Source organism: Panicum virgatum, chromosome 3N (genome assembly GCF_016808335.1).
Source record: "Panicum virgatum strain AP13 chromosome 3N, P.virgatum_v5, whole genome shotgun sequence".
Classification (NCBI taxonomy): Eukaryota; Viridiplantae; Streptophyta; class Magnoliopsida; order Poales; family Poaceae; genus Panicum; species Panicum virgatum.
Genome location: NC_053147.1, coordinates 21,225,395 through 21,241,767, shown reverse-complemented (window position 1 = coordinate 21,241,767; position 16,373 = coordinate 21,225,395). Strand labels below are relative to the sequence as shown.

General features: G+C 47.1%; 2 protein-coding genes across 2 annotated transcripts; one reads left to right on the top strand and one right to left on the bottom strand.

Moving 5' to 3' along the window:
• Nucleotides 1-695: 695 nt before the first annotated feature.
• LOC120665034 lies at nucleotides 696-4,251 on the bottom strand. The gene is made up of 3 exons (XM_039944446.1): nucleotides 3,777-4,251; nucleotides 2,690-2,794; nucleotides 696-2,590 (listed from the first exon to the last, which is right to left on the bottom strand). The coding sequence occupies exons 1-3, from the start codon at nucleotides 4,113-4,115 to the stop codon at nucleotides 1,040-1,042; spliced, it is 1,995 nt and encodes a 664-aa protein (XP_039800380.1). The 5' UTR covers nucleotides 4,116-4,251; the 3' UTR covers nucleotides 696-1,039.
• Nucleotides 4,252-13,975: 9,724 nt separating this feature from the next.
• LOC120667438 lies at nucleotides 13,976-15,191 on the top strand. The gene is made up of 2 exons (XM_039947510.1): nucleotides 13,976-14,237; nucleotides 14,829-15,191. The coding sequence occupies exons 1-2, from the start codon at nucleotides 14,016-14,018 to the stop codon at nucleotides 14,910-14,912; spliced, it is 306 nt and encodes a 101-aa protein (XP_039803444.1). The 5' UTR covers nucleotides 13,976-14,015; the 3' UTR covers nucleotides 14,913-15,191.
• The last annotated feature ends 1,182 nt before the right edge of the window (nucleotides 15,192-16,373 follow it).

Here is a 16,373-nt window from a genome sequence, read left to right as displayed (position 1 = left end):
CGAATCTAATGACGGTAATTAATCAATGATTTGCTACAGTGATGCTACAGTAACCATCCTCTAATCGCGCGGTCAAAGGCCTCATTAGATTCTTTAGGGTCACTAGCGCGAGGATTCTGAAGTTGATTTTATAAACTGGTTTTATTTGATATCGTAATTAGCGATCAAAATTTACTATTCACTCGCGCACTACAAAACCAAACGGGCCCGAGTCTCGCACAAGCAACCAACCTCACCAACCCTACCCCTAGCAGCGTAACCGCGCGACTCAATTGGACGAGACGTCGTTTGGGACAGACGTGACGGATCCCGCGACAACGCGATCCGAGTACCAACGCATCGCATCGAGTCGTTCACGCCCTGGGTCCCGGCCAGGTTGCCCAAGGTTATCATTCGTCTCATGGGTGCTTTCGGCACGAGCAACTTTTACATGGAGTGTTCCCCGGCGATCAACTACAATAATTGCCACGCACATCGGTAGTTGAAAGTCGAAAATATCATGTCCCGGGTGATACAGTACTATCTCGTCTCATTTAATAATAATAACAACAGCGACCATTTCCTTGCGTATCCCATTTTCTGGACACTGGACACGGAGCAACAAAACGCACCGCATCACCCATGGGACTTTGGTTCAGAGCCTCCAGTTCAGCCTCTACTTCTCCTGAAAGACAGGCACCAGGGCTATGTATGCATTGCATAGATCTGAACTCGAAAGCAAATGAAACCGAAAGAATACAGCAAGAAGCTAATAGCGCTATTGAATAACGCATCGGAAAAAGGAAATACTACAATTACATTTGATTACATGGAGCTCCCTGTTTTTCTAAGCGGGCTCAACGGACAACAACGACATGAATTAGGTACAGCGAGTGATAACACCCGATCGAGGACCAAGGCAGGCAGCGGTACTACAACAATAATGGTGTACCTCCTAGAGCTGAAGGTGACCAGAACCAGAAGACCTCCCTGGCGCCCTCACCAGGAAGGATCATGGTGTTGCCTTCGACAGTGGAGAATCATGAGCGAGTACGCCATGCTACATCTTCTGTTCGATTGCTTGGCGCAGCTGTACCTTACGGCCATTAGTCCTTGCGTCCAGGAGCTTGGACTTCAGGTTGTGCTTCTGTGCGCCTTGAGGCCGTTCCACGCAACCTTTCATGGCGCGGACCACGCGTGGGTTTAGCAAGTCCGGGCTCCAGTCCCCGACACTTGGTGAGACTTGGCACACCTCACTGTTCTTGGGATCGGGAGAAAGATCAGCATTGGACATCCTGCTGCTTGAGAACCTACCGTTCAGTAACTCAGATCCTGTTTTCCTGCAGCTGTTGCCATTTGACAACCTCCAGAGTCTGGAGAAAGAAGACCCCTTCTTATGGTACTTCTCTCGTGTTGTTGAACAAACTCCACTGATGCCGCTATTTGACCTGCAGTTTTCACAATTATCTTCCTCCCAGTCAGTTCCACTCGCTGATGCATCGTTTCCTCCACATAAACCATTTACTGATGGCTCGCTTCCATCTGGTGAATTGCTGGAGCCTTGCTCCTCTGCATGGCTGACAGTCTCCCATCCACTATCATCTTCATCCTCATTTCTGGCACAAGGTTGAGTGGAATATTTGCTTGCTGGTTTCTTCAGAAACATGTCAGTTTCAGGACTCACCGTATGGATCTTTGTTGCATGGCTCACGGGGGTATCCCCATTACACAGTCCAATTTCCTTCTCGTTAATATCTTCCCTCTGTCTAAGTTCCTCAAAAACAGCAAAAATGTCCTCTGAAGGAGGTGGTGGTTTGTATGAGAACTCTTTACCATGTAACTTCATTGAGCAAATTGCTTCCCTGAGCCTTTCTCCATCTCTCATTGTTTCTTTGTCTACACTGCTGCCTCGGTGGAAACTGAGGAAGGCTTCGAGGATAGCCTGTAGCTCAGTCAGCTGTGAATACTTGCTGTCTAGTGTCAGTTTAGCATCAACAAGCTTCATCTGTACCCTCTCTTCACGCCAAACCTCTGCCATCTGTAGCATCTTCCTTTCTTCCTCCACCTCATCTCTCACCTTCATCGATTCACGCTTCAAAGCCTCAACTTCAGCTTTGTCGTCTGCAATCTCCTTTGCTAATTCATCACACACCTCCTCCATGAGTTCTCTGGCCTTTCTTTCCTTTTCATAATCTTGTAAATATCGTTTTGCCAACGATTTCAACTCAGATAGCTCATCCATTAACTTGGAGTTCATAAATTCTGCCTTTTGTCGATTCTTCCTTTCCCGGTTCATATCCCCTTTAACAGCATCTAATACGTTTCGAACCTTATCGTGCTCCCTGCTCCTCCAGGAAGCTTTTTCCTCAGCGAGATTCCTCACCAAGTGATCAAGCTTCTTTTTAGCAGATCGGCTTTCAGCTTCAAGCTCCTGAATCCGGTTGTGGGCCTGCATGAGCTGTTCTTTAAGTACAGATACTTCTTCATCATCAGCAGTTGTATGGCGTTCACAGAAATCATAGTCAGCACCACCAGATGTGTTCAGGTAACGATGGTCCCATTTCGTTGCGAATTCCATTTCAATTCGGGGTGATGAAGAATAGGCTCCCACCTAATTGTTGTTCATAAGTATTTCATCAAAATAAAACTGGATCAGAATGGAAGGTGGTAATCTATACCAGAAATATTAGTTTATGAATAAGATATATACCTCACGAATGATGCCATTGCCAAGGGACTTACTCCCTGTCCTGCCTTTAAGGAACGCTTTATAGTAATTGCAACGATCAGGAGTATGCGGATGCCTTGGGCTAGGCTGCAAATTTCATTTACTGTTAGTTCACCACTAATACTTAAGAAACATACTTAGAGGTGTGTTGCTGGTAATACAGAATTTGCATGCAGATGGCGCAAAAGTGGTCAAAATTCATGCACTGGATGTCTTCATTTCACAACTAAGAGCAGCTAATATCCTGGGAACACACAGGTTACATCCTAACAGCAACCCCGAAGATTGACAAATGGAAATATTGGGATGTCACATCTTCAGGCCCAGTTGAAAGCGATGCATGGAAAGAACCCAAAGCAATACGGAACGATAAGGATCACCAATTGCAGTAACTAAGAAAACCTTACTATAATCTAGCATGAAACTCAACACGATTGGTCCACACAGATGGAGACTGCTCTTCCTCAAAAAGCCGGAATTTAAGCAGTGCATGACATGGAAATATGTGAAGATAGTGAAGACCACGGAATTATGCATCGCAAAGCGGAACTTCAGATTAGCTGAGAGTACTTCCAACTTTTTCGAGGATAAAATTTCTACCTCCAGCTGAAATGCTCAGCCTCAGCTCGATCTTGAATTTGTGTAACAATGGCCGTAAATTTCAAGACCCCATGTAAGTTAATCAAACTTAGAAGATTGTTTGCAGAAGGAACAACCAATCCTTCGCTCTTGGATGCATAAATTGCCAAGCTTTAAGAACATTCAGCATTCAGCTCAAAAAATTCAGAGAAACGCCAAGGCACTACTAGCATCACACCGCACTTCCCCAACAGCGACAAAAAAAAACAAACAAATGCACACTTCGCCTTAACCAAATGATCATAGCGCACGGGGCCACTCAATTTCATGCTACTCAAAAGTCAAAACAGCTGCTCCGCGAAATCCCGGGACCCAGCAGCGGAAAACACTCCCAAGGCGCGGCCGCTATCGCGGAATACACGGCAGAACGGTGACCCGGGACCCTAGAGAGCAACAACGCGCACGGATCTCGAGTCGAGAGCAGGCTCACCTCCGGGCGTCGACGCGCTTCCCCCGGCTCCCGCGGCGGCGGGTGCGCCCGCCACAGCGCCGCGGCGATCCTCCTCACGGACGCGGCCGCGAGGGAGCCGGCGTTCTCGCGGGGCGCCACGGCGCCCCCGGGCCACCGGAGCGGCGGGGTGGCCGGCGGCGGCGCCTGCGCCGGGGCGGGGCCGCGGCGGGCGGAGGCGAGGGAGGGGCTCTGGACGCGCAGCCGGCGGCCGCGGCGGGGGCGGGCGGGGGACGCCTGGCGCGGTGTGGCGGCGGCTGCCGGGCCCTGGGGCCTGGCCGGGGACCTCGCCACCGGCGGCGGGCGTCGAGGGCGCGGCATGGCGGCCGCCGCTCACCACCGATACGCGGGCCGAGACGGCGGCGTGGCCAGTGGCATTGCCGCGAATAGCGCGCGCGCAGGTAGGTTGCGCGCGAGATCTAGTACCAGTAGCGGTAGCGCGCAGTGGTGGTGGCCCGGCGAGACGACGGGTACTCTATACCTGTAGGCCTGTGAGGAGGCTGGAGAGTGGAGAACATGGGCAGGGGAAACGGAAAGGGACTGGAAGTATTTCGCCTTTTTTTTCTTTTTTTTCCTAGGGTTTTTAGATCTTCTGGATAATTTGGTTGTGAGCGGTGAAATATTTCGGGAGGTTGGAATGGTTATGGAGCTGGTTCTGACTTTATGGTTGCACATTATATATTCACCAGAAAAATATTAATAATGGGGTTTGAAGTGCTATGATTTTGACTGCAAGATGTAGTACGAGCATACTATAGTAAAAAATAGTATAGTAAAAGTTTGTTCCGTTGAACTGGTTCGAGAGTAGGGAGGATATAACAGTAGCGATAAAATTGTATCTACCAAATTTTTTAAAAAATATCTATGAGTTACATTCCACATCCTTATATATAGGGTAATTATAGACCAAGAGCAACTCCAACAAACCCTCTAAATTATTCTATCTTAAATTTAGAGGGTTAAAGAACAAATGACATACTCCAGTACTCCGAGATCTCCAAATCTTCACCCTCTATTCATAGGAGTCTCTTGAAAGTCTTTTATTGCAAATTAGAATTAAGAGTTGTTGCTGTAGTAGGCATCCGATGTATGGATTCCATTTCTAATTTAGCGCACTCACCCACATGGCCGCATCATTCTCATGAAATCGGTAAAAGCATCTCGCCGTCCGTTTCTACATTTAGCGCGCACTTCCAACGGCGAGGTTGCTCACTGTATAGAGAGGTCGTCGGTACGACGGCAACGTTCGCTAGCTCAGCAGACAACCGGAGCATTGGTGCAGCGAAGAGCTTGGGCGCACACCTAGGGTTTACGTTACAGACCGGTCCGGCCAAACTGGCAGGGTCCGGTACCGGTATACCGGACCAGTTTGGCCGGAAACCGGTCGAAGTCAAATTTGAATTTAAAATCTTCTGTGCAAACGGTTCGTACCGGTATACCGGTCGGTTTGACTGGTAACCCGCCAAATTTAATTTTTTTTGTTTAAATTCAAATGCCCGCAAAGTATACTAAATGAATGTTTGTATAACATGTTTTAGCTTAAATGAATCCTCTAATTCTCTTTTGTACTACTTTTACATTGTATTTGTATACTTTTGTATGCACGCTTTTTTTTGTTTAACTTTAAATCCCCGCAAACTATACTAAATGAACAAATTTTTGGGAAAATTTGACACCATTAGATTCGTCGCACCTTGAAATATTTTTAAAATTTTTTTGAAAAAATTTCATTTTTTGAATTCAAATTTGAATTTTGAATTTAGGCCGGTATCCGGAACCGGCAACGGTTTTGTGAAGGACGGCGACCGCGCACACCCACTTCGGGGGTCCGTCGCGCGTCTTGTCGAGTTCACAGCAAAGAAGGACGGCGACCGCGCACACGTGCCTCTTTATCGATCACCGATCGACAGTTGGAAACGGAGGGGAAAGAAAGCCTCTTCTTCCCTGCAGAGCCTGATGGCATGGTCCTTCGCTACTCCCTACAGCGAGGCAAGGCAACTAGGCAAGGAAGAACATGGGTGGCGGTGCGTCGAAAACGCTCCGTCCTCCATCGAGCTGCAGAGATACTGATACCAAGCAGCATACCGACACAAGTTAGCCCTTGCAGCCCCCGCACAAATCTTGAAGCTCCATAACCCGGACGGCGCCGACGACGTTGCCTAGCCAACCTCCACCCGGATCGTCCAGAAACGGGGGGCTGAGACTTGAAAAGGGCGGCTGGGCTAGCTTTTAGATGCCCCCGCGCGCCGCGCCGCTGGCCGTCACGGAGTTCCCGGCGCGTCGGCTTCAATTCGCTCGCGGCTAGTAGAGGAGTGGTAGGAGCTGCGAGAGCTCACATGAAAGTGAGATGCCCGTGCGGCCTTTTCATAAATGGTACTGGTCCGGAGTCTATATTGTTGGGTGCAATGCAAAGGGCCAGCCGCCGGCAGCGGCGTCGGTGTACCGAGCCATCCGGATCCGGCGCCGCTAATTTCAGGATGGACTTGCGAAATAAAAGACACTTGCACTGGCATGAGTTGGTAGTGTACCGCCGTCGAGCAATGGCGATGCAAGTGGTACTCTGCTGTGTTTTGGCACAGAAATTTCAAAATTTGAATCTCTCTCTCTCTCTCTCTCTCTCTCTCTCTCTCTCTCTGATCGCATAACTATAGCACCACGTACGCGTTTAGTTTGCACATCTCCATCCCATATGTTTGCACTTTTGCAGAAACGGCTCAAAGAGCCTCGACGGTCCAGCTAGCCTGCCGTCTCGCTGTGCTCTTTGTTTGCCCGAATACGTACGAGCGAGCCTTGTGATCTTCTCGACTTGGTGGATTGGAGCAGAAATGAGGCTCCAAATTAAATTCGAAACCATGCTCCACCAATTCCATTCCCTGATCGAGGACAGTGTGCGCACAGGGCGGGGGCCTGGCCATTCACGGCGGCCTCCGGATCCTCGGCGCGGTGGGGGCGTCCGGCCGGCGGTCTCGGGGCCGCAGCTTGGCCGCTTATGCTTGCCTCTACACTCCTCTGGTTGGAGGCTTAGATCCAAACAGGCAGGCAGCGACCCGGAACTACAGGGTCAACTAGTGAAGCTCAAGCAGAAGCCGGCCAATAACCTGCAGGATACCGATAGCCCGACACACTGTAATGCAATTATGCAAACGATGAGCTGGGTGTTGCAGTTTTGTGAAATGAACAATCACACAGGATACTACTGTGCAAAATAGCTCGGCTGGATTTCAGGATGTGCTGCACCACAGACATGTCTGTTCCTGCACCTGAGACTGCAGTGGTTTCAGAAACTGGCGAGGCGCATGCAGACTCTCTCTCTCTCACACACACATCCTCTGCATTGTTTGCAATACATGTCTGATCGCACGAAGGAAGGTGCCCCAACAGCCCAACTCGTCGTCAGAGAAAAGAAAAAAGAAGCAGCAGCTACTACTAGTCGTACGTAGTCGTAGCGTGGGGACTAGAAGCTTTTCGGACGCTTTCTTTTAGCACTGTGGGGCTAGGGAAGCGTCAGTTGAGCCGCAAAGCCAGGAGATGGAAATGGAAAGGAAAGCGAAAAGGCCTGAACCCTGAAGCCTTCCGCCCTGGTGCTGCGGTGCACGATCGATCAAGGTACGCCCCTGCGTGCGTGCTCGCAAGTATGTATCCACTACTCCCCTTCCCTGTGTGTTGTGTGGGTGGTTTGGTCAAGGCGAGCATCACGCGGGCATGTGTCATGCGCGGCGGCCAGACCCGAACACACACACACACACGCAAGGATCATAATCCATCGGCCATCATTCCCTGATTAAGAAACTGCAAGATGGTCCTCGGTGCCTGCTGAAGACATGCATGCATGCATGTTCCATTGGGATTGTTTTTTTTTCTTTCTGAAGGCGCCGGTGGAGGCTATCATGACAGGCCTGACGAGAGATGTGCACATGTGGACTGCCGAATTGATCGATCGTCAGGAAAGAAGAGTTCAGTCCTGCGCTCCTGGTTCTTGGTTGATGGCCAGTTTCTTCTTCTTGGCTCGAGTCATGTCGCAGTACACTAGGAATCTGCATGTGAGGAGTTTGCAGGGCTCCAGGATTTAAGCGCAGATCGTTGCCTGAGTTTTGGGCGGTGGCAGCCGAGGAAGAGAACCGTGGATGCTTTTGGACCGTTCCGGTTGGCATCAGTTAGGAGTGCCGTAGATCCATTAAAGTATTATTCTGGGTTAAAGGTTAAGGGTCGTGGTTGTGGTTGAGCGTGTCATTGGGAGGAGGCCGGGGGGGGAAAGAGGTTTGGACGATGTTCATTTTTCTGCATGCGGGCGTGTTGTTATTTGACCTTGATTTGCTTGAGATGATGGTACTAGCAGTAGTCTGGTAGTAGTATTGGGTAGGAGTGGTTAATTGCATCGTAAGGTATGATTAAACAAGAGCAGCAGCTTATGAAATTAATGCAGAATTTAAGCCGCCTAAGCTATGCTACTTTAGTAGCAGGACTGTAGGAGTAGCTTGGTTAATGAATTAATGCATTTGTTTTAATCCTACAGAGTAAGCACAGTTAATATGCTTTGTAGTAGTAGCTGTTAGAGCAAGTATTATGGTGGGCTATAAGAAAACTGAATGTTGACGTGGAGGAGAGAGAGGAGAAGTGGGCTGTTAGCTTACAGCCAGCTTCGACACAAAAACCAAGAAAATTAGTGAGATAGACAAGTAGGTCATGCATTAATGGTGGAGAGCTAAACCACTATACTAGTGGGCTGAGAGATAAACTGCAAAAATTCTTGCAGCTAACAGCAGGCTAAATCATTAGTCTTACTCTTAATCATTCTTCCAAGCGAATTTCAGCAAAACCTTGGTGAAAAAAAAATCTGTTTTTGCCGTCGCAACAAGGCGTTGCAGCGGTGACAATTAAACCAATCAAACGAAGATACTTGGCAGCAATGTAGGACCCCAGCTTCTCGTCATTTCGATGGCAATTTTAACTACAGCCTCGAACTAACACAGAAGTTCGATTTTCAACCTTCAACTGTACAATCAGATAATATAGGACATCCACACTACTAGAAAATTGCACATTCATCCGCGGCAGTTAGTACCGGTCACAGTTTCGGCCGATACTAACGTGCAAATTTAGCACCGGGCCAAAAAAATAGTGCCCATAAGAGCCTATTAGTACCGGCTGGTGGCACCAGCCGGCACTGAAGTGCGCCACCGACAGTGACCTTCAACGGCTAGAGACCATTTAGTACCGGCTGCAGTACTGGTTGGTGGCTCCAGCCGGTACTAAATGTGATGCTTTAGTACCAGCTCGAGCCACCAGCCGGTACTAATACACCCACTATAAATTGGCGTCTTCTTCCTCCCCGAGCCCGAGCAAGCTCCATTTCACAAGAGCAGCTCGAGCTCGGGTTCTTCTTCCCTTTAGAGAGGTGCCGCCATTTTTTACAATTTTAGTGAGGGTTCTACTCATCCAAGTGCGCTAAAAGTTTGCAATTTCATTCTCTCTTTATTGATTGTCTTCATGCTTTGTTTTATACTCTATAGTTAAAGAAATTTGTGATTTTAGAAATAGTGAGAATGAGCATGATTTTTTGATTTATTCATTGATTTGAGGTATATAGAACCCATGACTTCAATTTGAGCAAAGCTTTTGTGGCTAGGTTGAATGTGGATAATTTATAGAGATATTTTTTAATCATTTTCTATATATGAGAAATGACCGTAGTATATTTTTTATTTTTCGAATGAGATGAGTATATGTGGACAGTGGAAATTTTTAGAATGAGTTTAAAGAGTTCATATGATTAACTTGTATATATGACCATATATGGAAAGTAAATTTTTTATAATGAATTATTGAAAGAAGTATAATATAATTTTTTGTATTATGAATAGATTATTTTGATACTCTGGTGATGTATTTATTCAGACTCACATTGAAACCATCTAAAAGCTTAAAAAAATTATTTCGAAACAAGTATATGTCGTTAATCTCCATCCAACGGTGATGGCACTACATTTCGGGGATACACGATGCGCTATAAGGACGTCGCCAATGGGCTGGTCGCAATACCAGTATTTTCGTTTGATACGCACGCAACATTTGGCGCAGTCAGCGTGCCCGTTGTTGCACCTGGGAGCATATCAACGAGCATGCTACTTGTGCCAAGTGCTGTGTTCCTATCAACTGTAAATGTTGATGTTGCGACTGGCCTATTGGTGATGTCCTTCTACCGCACCGTGTCCCCCCGAATGGCAGTGTCATCACCGTAGTGTCGAGGTTACCGACATATAAATTTTCCGAAATAATTTTTTCTTTTCTTTTAGATGGTTTCTGGATATTGAAAAGAGTGTTCGCCTGAAACTGAAGGGTGTCAAAATAATTAGGAATTATAGAGATTTATTTCAATTAATTAGAGATTTATTTCAATTAATTTATTTAGGTTTTTCTGATTGAGAATTAATGCGATTTTGCATTGTAGTTCACAGGCACTTATCAGCAAATGTGAAATGTAAACGAATTAGTGTTGCTATTGGGGCATTAGTCACATCGTGCCTGCTCTGTCACAGCTCTTTCTAGACACTTCATTATGTAGATAGGGTGAGGTCAGGACCGACGAAGAATAAGGGTTTAGACAGAGCTGTGACATAGCACGGCACACAATGATGACTAATGCCTCGATAGCAACTCTAAATTGATTACATTTCAAGAGTCAATCTGTGGATTCCTCCTAAATGAGGTCATAAATCTAAATGGAGAATTTTATGCAGATTCTAAGATAAGTGTGGATCAAGTGGATCCAGATAAGGACATCAGCGATGATGAGGCGGCTGACACTTAGTATTTTGTACAAATTTGTCAAACAAAACTTATGTGCATGACGACTTGTAAATATATTATGAGCATGGCGACTTAGTGTATGTAATTATAATAAATATATTCTCTTATATACTAGATACGAATATATACGAATACAAGACGTATAAGAATACAACTATGCAGATGTACACAAATATAAATACACAAACATATACAAATACAAATTAGTTGAAAACAAAAAAATGATAAAACAAAAAAGAAAAAAAAAGACATTTAGTACGGTCGGTCACCGACCGATCGATACTAAATGGCTCCACCTGCCGCGTCTGCGTGGCATGCACTTTAATACCGAGCGGCTTGACCGGTACTAAGTGACGGCGCACTTAGTACCGGCCAGGCGATACCGGATGGGCGACCGCTACAAACCGGGTGTTCCCGCCCTTTACATATGAGGGATTTTCTAGCAGTGCCAACAGTCGAAACAGAGGAAATTTGAACTTTATGAATTTTCTAAAAAAATCTAATTAGACCGAAAAAATCAAATCTAATTCATTTTAAATTAAAAAAAATATGAAACTAGTACCAATTTTTTTCTAAAAATACAACCTATCTATTATTGCTCTATTTAAAGCTTAGTTATTCAAAACTAATAGACATAACTACAAGCAACCAAATATTATGAAAATAAAAAAAATTGATCTGAATTAGTGAAACTTATCATGCTAATAAATAGGTTACATTTTTAGAAAACTTTTATACCCCTTTCGTATTTTTTATCTAAAATGATTTCTTATGAATTTTTTAGTTTAAATTTGAATATTTTAATTCTCACAAAATACAAAATCATCTTGGAAACCACCCCAAGGTTTAAATTTGCCCGGTTTCGATAGTTGGATGGACTATGTTTTCTGGTTTTGTCGATGAAGATTGAAAATCGAACTTCTACGATAATTAGAGGGTATAAAACGGAGTTTTCCCTTTTTAACAAACTTTTCCACTAAAACTGCGACTTATATATCTTGGCATTTGAGTTTGCCGGAGGAGTGCCTTTTTATAATTTTTTGAAACGAACATATACTTTCTGCAAAAATAAAAAGTCTTATATTACTAGGTGGGCTTGATCACAATTTTGTGGCCATGAAAGTTTCAAGCTTTTTGCAGGCCTGTCTTTAGGCCAATCGGCCATTTTACAATTTCGTTTTTTTTCCTCAAAAGTAGTCTGTGCACCGTGCACGAAGGTATGGATTGTAACCTAGAGTCTCACGTACAATCTTTACTGAAGTAGCTTGTACTCTTCAATTCTTGGGTATACTAGAACAATTTAGCTTTGAGTGTCTTGCAGGCATCTGGTCAATTGGTAAGTCGTCGTCCTACCTTGTCTCCATGTTTGTGCCCCAGAACGAACCGCTTCTTTAATATCTACCGTGACGGGTGAGATAACTGAAGAAGATTATTTTCCTTTTTATAAGGAAAGGAAGATGACTAAATTTGAACACGACGCTAGCTAGCTCGTGTAATTCCTGAGACGACCGTGTGGTGATGCGGTGTTCTTCAACGAGAACGATTTATTCGGGCAAAATCCGGCGCCGGTGACATTTCGTGTTGTACTTACCTAGTACGATGGAGCGCTCCCATCACACGTTGCGTCATAATCAAATACTTGTGTTGTGTGCTTGGCGAAAGTGTCTGTTCTAGGGATGCAAATTGGTGGCCCTTTTTTAATTTAAAGTTTTGTACTAATTTTTCAAAATAAAATCTGAATATAGAGAATTAGTACAAAATTTTTAACTAAAAAAATTGAAAGTGCGTCTAATGATAGCTAATTGACACCCCTAGTCTGTCCACTTCAACAAAAAGTGGGCAAGTTTTTTCTTAAAAAAAGTGGGCAAGTTTTCATCTACATTCCACGCACTACAATTTGAGAAAAAGCAATTGTTTAAAACCTTTGATTGCCATTAAAGGAAAAGAAAAATTAGATTTGTACTATTAAAAGATCTTAAAGTTAGATATATACCATCGTTATCTTATTGACATGTGAAGTTCACAGGAGGAGTTAATGATATGTGGATATTAGACTGATGGCTGCCGTTCCGTTCGTCGACCTGACGGCCCCTGAAGACGTACTCTGCCGTACCATTTCTGCCTGCATGTCCGCCCGCATCACGCCGACGTCCGTTTTAACTTTTTAAGTTTTAACATGTCTGACCCGGCACCGGACATTCAGAGAATTTACAGTGTGTGTGTGTTGCCGGCTGCCGCGGATTCGCGGACGAACTCCGCAGCTGGCACGCAGACGCACAGGATGACAGGAAGGAAGTCGCCGTAGCCGCAGCCGGCAGCCTCCGTCTCTGACAATCGGTGGCCACGCCATTCGCACGAACGAGCTCTTCGTTCTTGGAGCAAGCCGCAGCGAGGCCTCCTCGATCGGATGGGCAACTGCGCGTGCCACGCGTCTCGGTTCCGGCACGGCGCCGAGGCCGCGCCGTGGAGCGACGACGACGGCGGCGGGGAGCCGGCGTGGGCGGAGCGGCGGGAGAGCGGCAGCGAGGAGAGGAAGAGGGCGGGCGTCGAGGTGGCGGTCAGGATCAGCAAGAGGCGGCTGCGGAGGCTGATGGCGGAGGCGGCATGGGGCGCCGGGATGACGGTGGAGAAGGTGCTGGCGGATATCGTGAGCGCCGGCGGCGAGGTGGTGGTCCACGGCCGGCGCCGCCGGCGGTGGGAGCCCGCGCTGCGGAGCATCCCCGAGGCCTTGGAGTCGTGACGACTGACGACGACGACGTTGGTGCACCGTGCACGGGGATGGAACGATGCAGATAAAAAGATACACGAATGCAGTGAGATCCGGCGCCGTCAGCGTTTCATGAAGCATGCGTTGTATAGTTGGAGTAGGAGGGAACTTCACTTTGTTAGCAGATCGATGAGCGCACAGCGTTGCTCCCAGAGAGCACTGCGTGCGAGCTTGCCAGTTGCCGTGCCATGATGACGTCGTTCTCTTGATGCCCGTAGTTACCGTTCTGCCTTTTCCATGAAAAGCGAAGTAGAGAGGTTGCGAAAACATGCTCGATATCAACAACTTTGAAGCTAAACAATTTTTTTTTTGGAGTGGAGAAGCTCAACAATTTTATATATATATATATATATATATATATATATATATATATATATATATATATATATATATAAGAACAAACTGAACAAGTCTGACTGTCTTGTGAATCTTGTCTTGTTCCCCTTCACAGCCTCGCGTGGGCTCGGCCCAACCGCACAAGCAGGCCTTGCGTGCAAGCCATGATCCGGGCCGAACTCAGGCCGCGCCGCACGCGGCCCAGCCCCAGTTCCAATAGTTTTTTTTTTTTGCAAAACCAAAACCGCAGCCGGTTCCTACCGGCCGCCTCCGCCTCTCGGCCCCGCCGCCCCGGCAGCCGGCGGGCGGACATGACACCTCAGCTCGCTCATCCGCCGCGTGATACGGACATACGCCACGACCACGGTGGCCCCGTGCTCGCTGTCCGGTCGCAGGAGAGCTCCGCCTTGCTCTCCCAGCGCCGCGCCGTTGCGGGGGAGGGGGACGGGCGGTTCGCCCGCCGGGTATGGCCGCGCGTCGCTGCTCATCCGGGGCTGTGGCGCTGGCTGCGGCTTCGGTACTTATCGGCATTGGTTGGTTATCCGAACTTCCTTCTTCGTCGCCGACCAGTAGTTCTAGCTCTTTGCTTTTGTTGTTGTTGTTGTTGTGTATTTAACTGATTCAATTAGCATTGACGCGTTAGCTTTGGTTTCATCGTACTTAGTTGCTCGGTGTGGGGATTTTTACAGATCCAGATTAATTTCTGAGTATTTCTTTTGATACTATTAACTTAATTTGCTTGGTAGTTGGTACTCCCTACATCTAGGCCTGATAGGTGTTAGCTCGCCGTGTTATTCGTATGCAATTTAGCTCAGCAACCCGGAGACATTGGATATGCAAGAATCAACCTTCTCTAACACGAACGACGCACCTAGCACCTTCCTGATTATTAATTTCCTAAAAAAATTATTCAACGAATTCCTTGAATCAAAATTATGCTATTTAATTTAAATATATTTTATGAATATTGTGGGCTTGGCAATGTGGTTGTCACTGAAAAACACCTGATCGGGATCTAGCAAACCCATTTCAGATACAAACTTCAGTAACAAGAAAGGTGATGTAGTTGCTGCAGCTTGAGTATTGTTTACATGTTTTTGAGTTCCCTGGCTTTGCGCTTGCAGGCTTTTAGGCATACAAACCTGAAGCCTCCAACACCTCAGCTGTTGAAGTTCCTGTTGATCTCCATCAGCTCTCACTGTCACTGAGGACTTCAGTGAACAACAACATTATGATGGACTTGCCTTTCCATGCTACATATCCTGTAAGATTTCAGGTAATCGTGATATATATATATATTGTTAGATTGTAGTGTGCAAGAAATTACGAAGAATATGTGTCTTTTGCTTATCAGCCACACTTATGAGATTTTGTCAGGGACAATAATTTTTAGCTTAGCTTATTGATACTAGCAGCTGGGCAACAGTTGATCTTTGTGTGCCATACTTATCCTATGTTGATGAAAGAATAATATACATTCCAACTCATGTCATGATTCTCCAGAATTTTGATTTCGATCCTGATAGAGGGAATAATTGTGTGTATTCCTCCAAACCCTAGAAGGGTGGGATATATAGTTCCTATACATGGGCCTCTATACATGGGCTCACATATACACCAACACCCCCCGGCAGTCTGAACTACCGGCGCAGCGTTGTTCAAGACCGGACAAGAAAAAAAGTACAAAGGGCAAATACCCCCCGCAGCCACAACTAGCCACCTGCTACGTTAAGGCTGGAGCGAAACTCCGAGAAGGTCGAGGAGGGTAGTCCCTTGGTGAAGGTGTCGGCAAACTGGGAGGTGGTCGGGACATGGAGTATCCGAACATCGCCGCGGCGATTCTATCGCGCACGAAATGCAAGTCGATCTCCACGTGCTTCGTCCGCTGATGCCGAACGGGGTTGGTGGAGAGGTACACGGCACTGACGTTGTCGCAGTAGACGAGCGTGCTCTAGGCGAGCGGGCTGTGGAGCTCCGCCAAGAGCTGTCGGAGCCAGGACGCCTCAGCCACGCCATTAGCGACAGCCCGGTACTCCGCCTCAGCACTGGAGCGGGAGACAACCGGCTGCCGCTTGGACGACCAGGAGACAAGGTGCCGCCCAGGAAGACGGTGTAGCCGGAAGTAGAGCGGCGAGTGTCTGGCCAGCCAGCCCAGTCAGCGTCGGTGTAGACCACCAGCTCAGAGGTGGGAGAGCGGTGAAGAACCAAACTGAAGCCAGCAGTGTCACAGACGTAGCGGAGGAGACGCTTCAGGGCAGCAAGGTGAGACTCCTGGGGATCATGCATGTGAAGACAGACCTGCTGAACGGCATATGTGAGATCCGGCCGGGTGAAAGTGAGGTACTGCAAGGCACCGGCGAGGCTCCGGTAGGCAGTAGGATCAGCCACGGGATCACCCAGATTAGCAGACAGCTTCGTCTAAGTATCGACAGGAGTGGAGCATGGCTTGCAATCAGTCATCCCAGCCCGCTCCAGAATGTCGAGTGCGTACTGTCGCTGGTGAAGGAACATGTCAGACGGGCGAGTCTCAACAGTAACGTCTAAGAAGTGGTGGAGCTGACCAAGATCCTTCATAACAAACTTCCGCTGCAGAGAGGAGATGACACGCTCAAGCAACTGCTGACTGGAGGCGGTGATGCCTGATCAACCTGAGCAAGAGTTAATTTGTG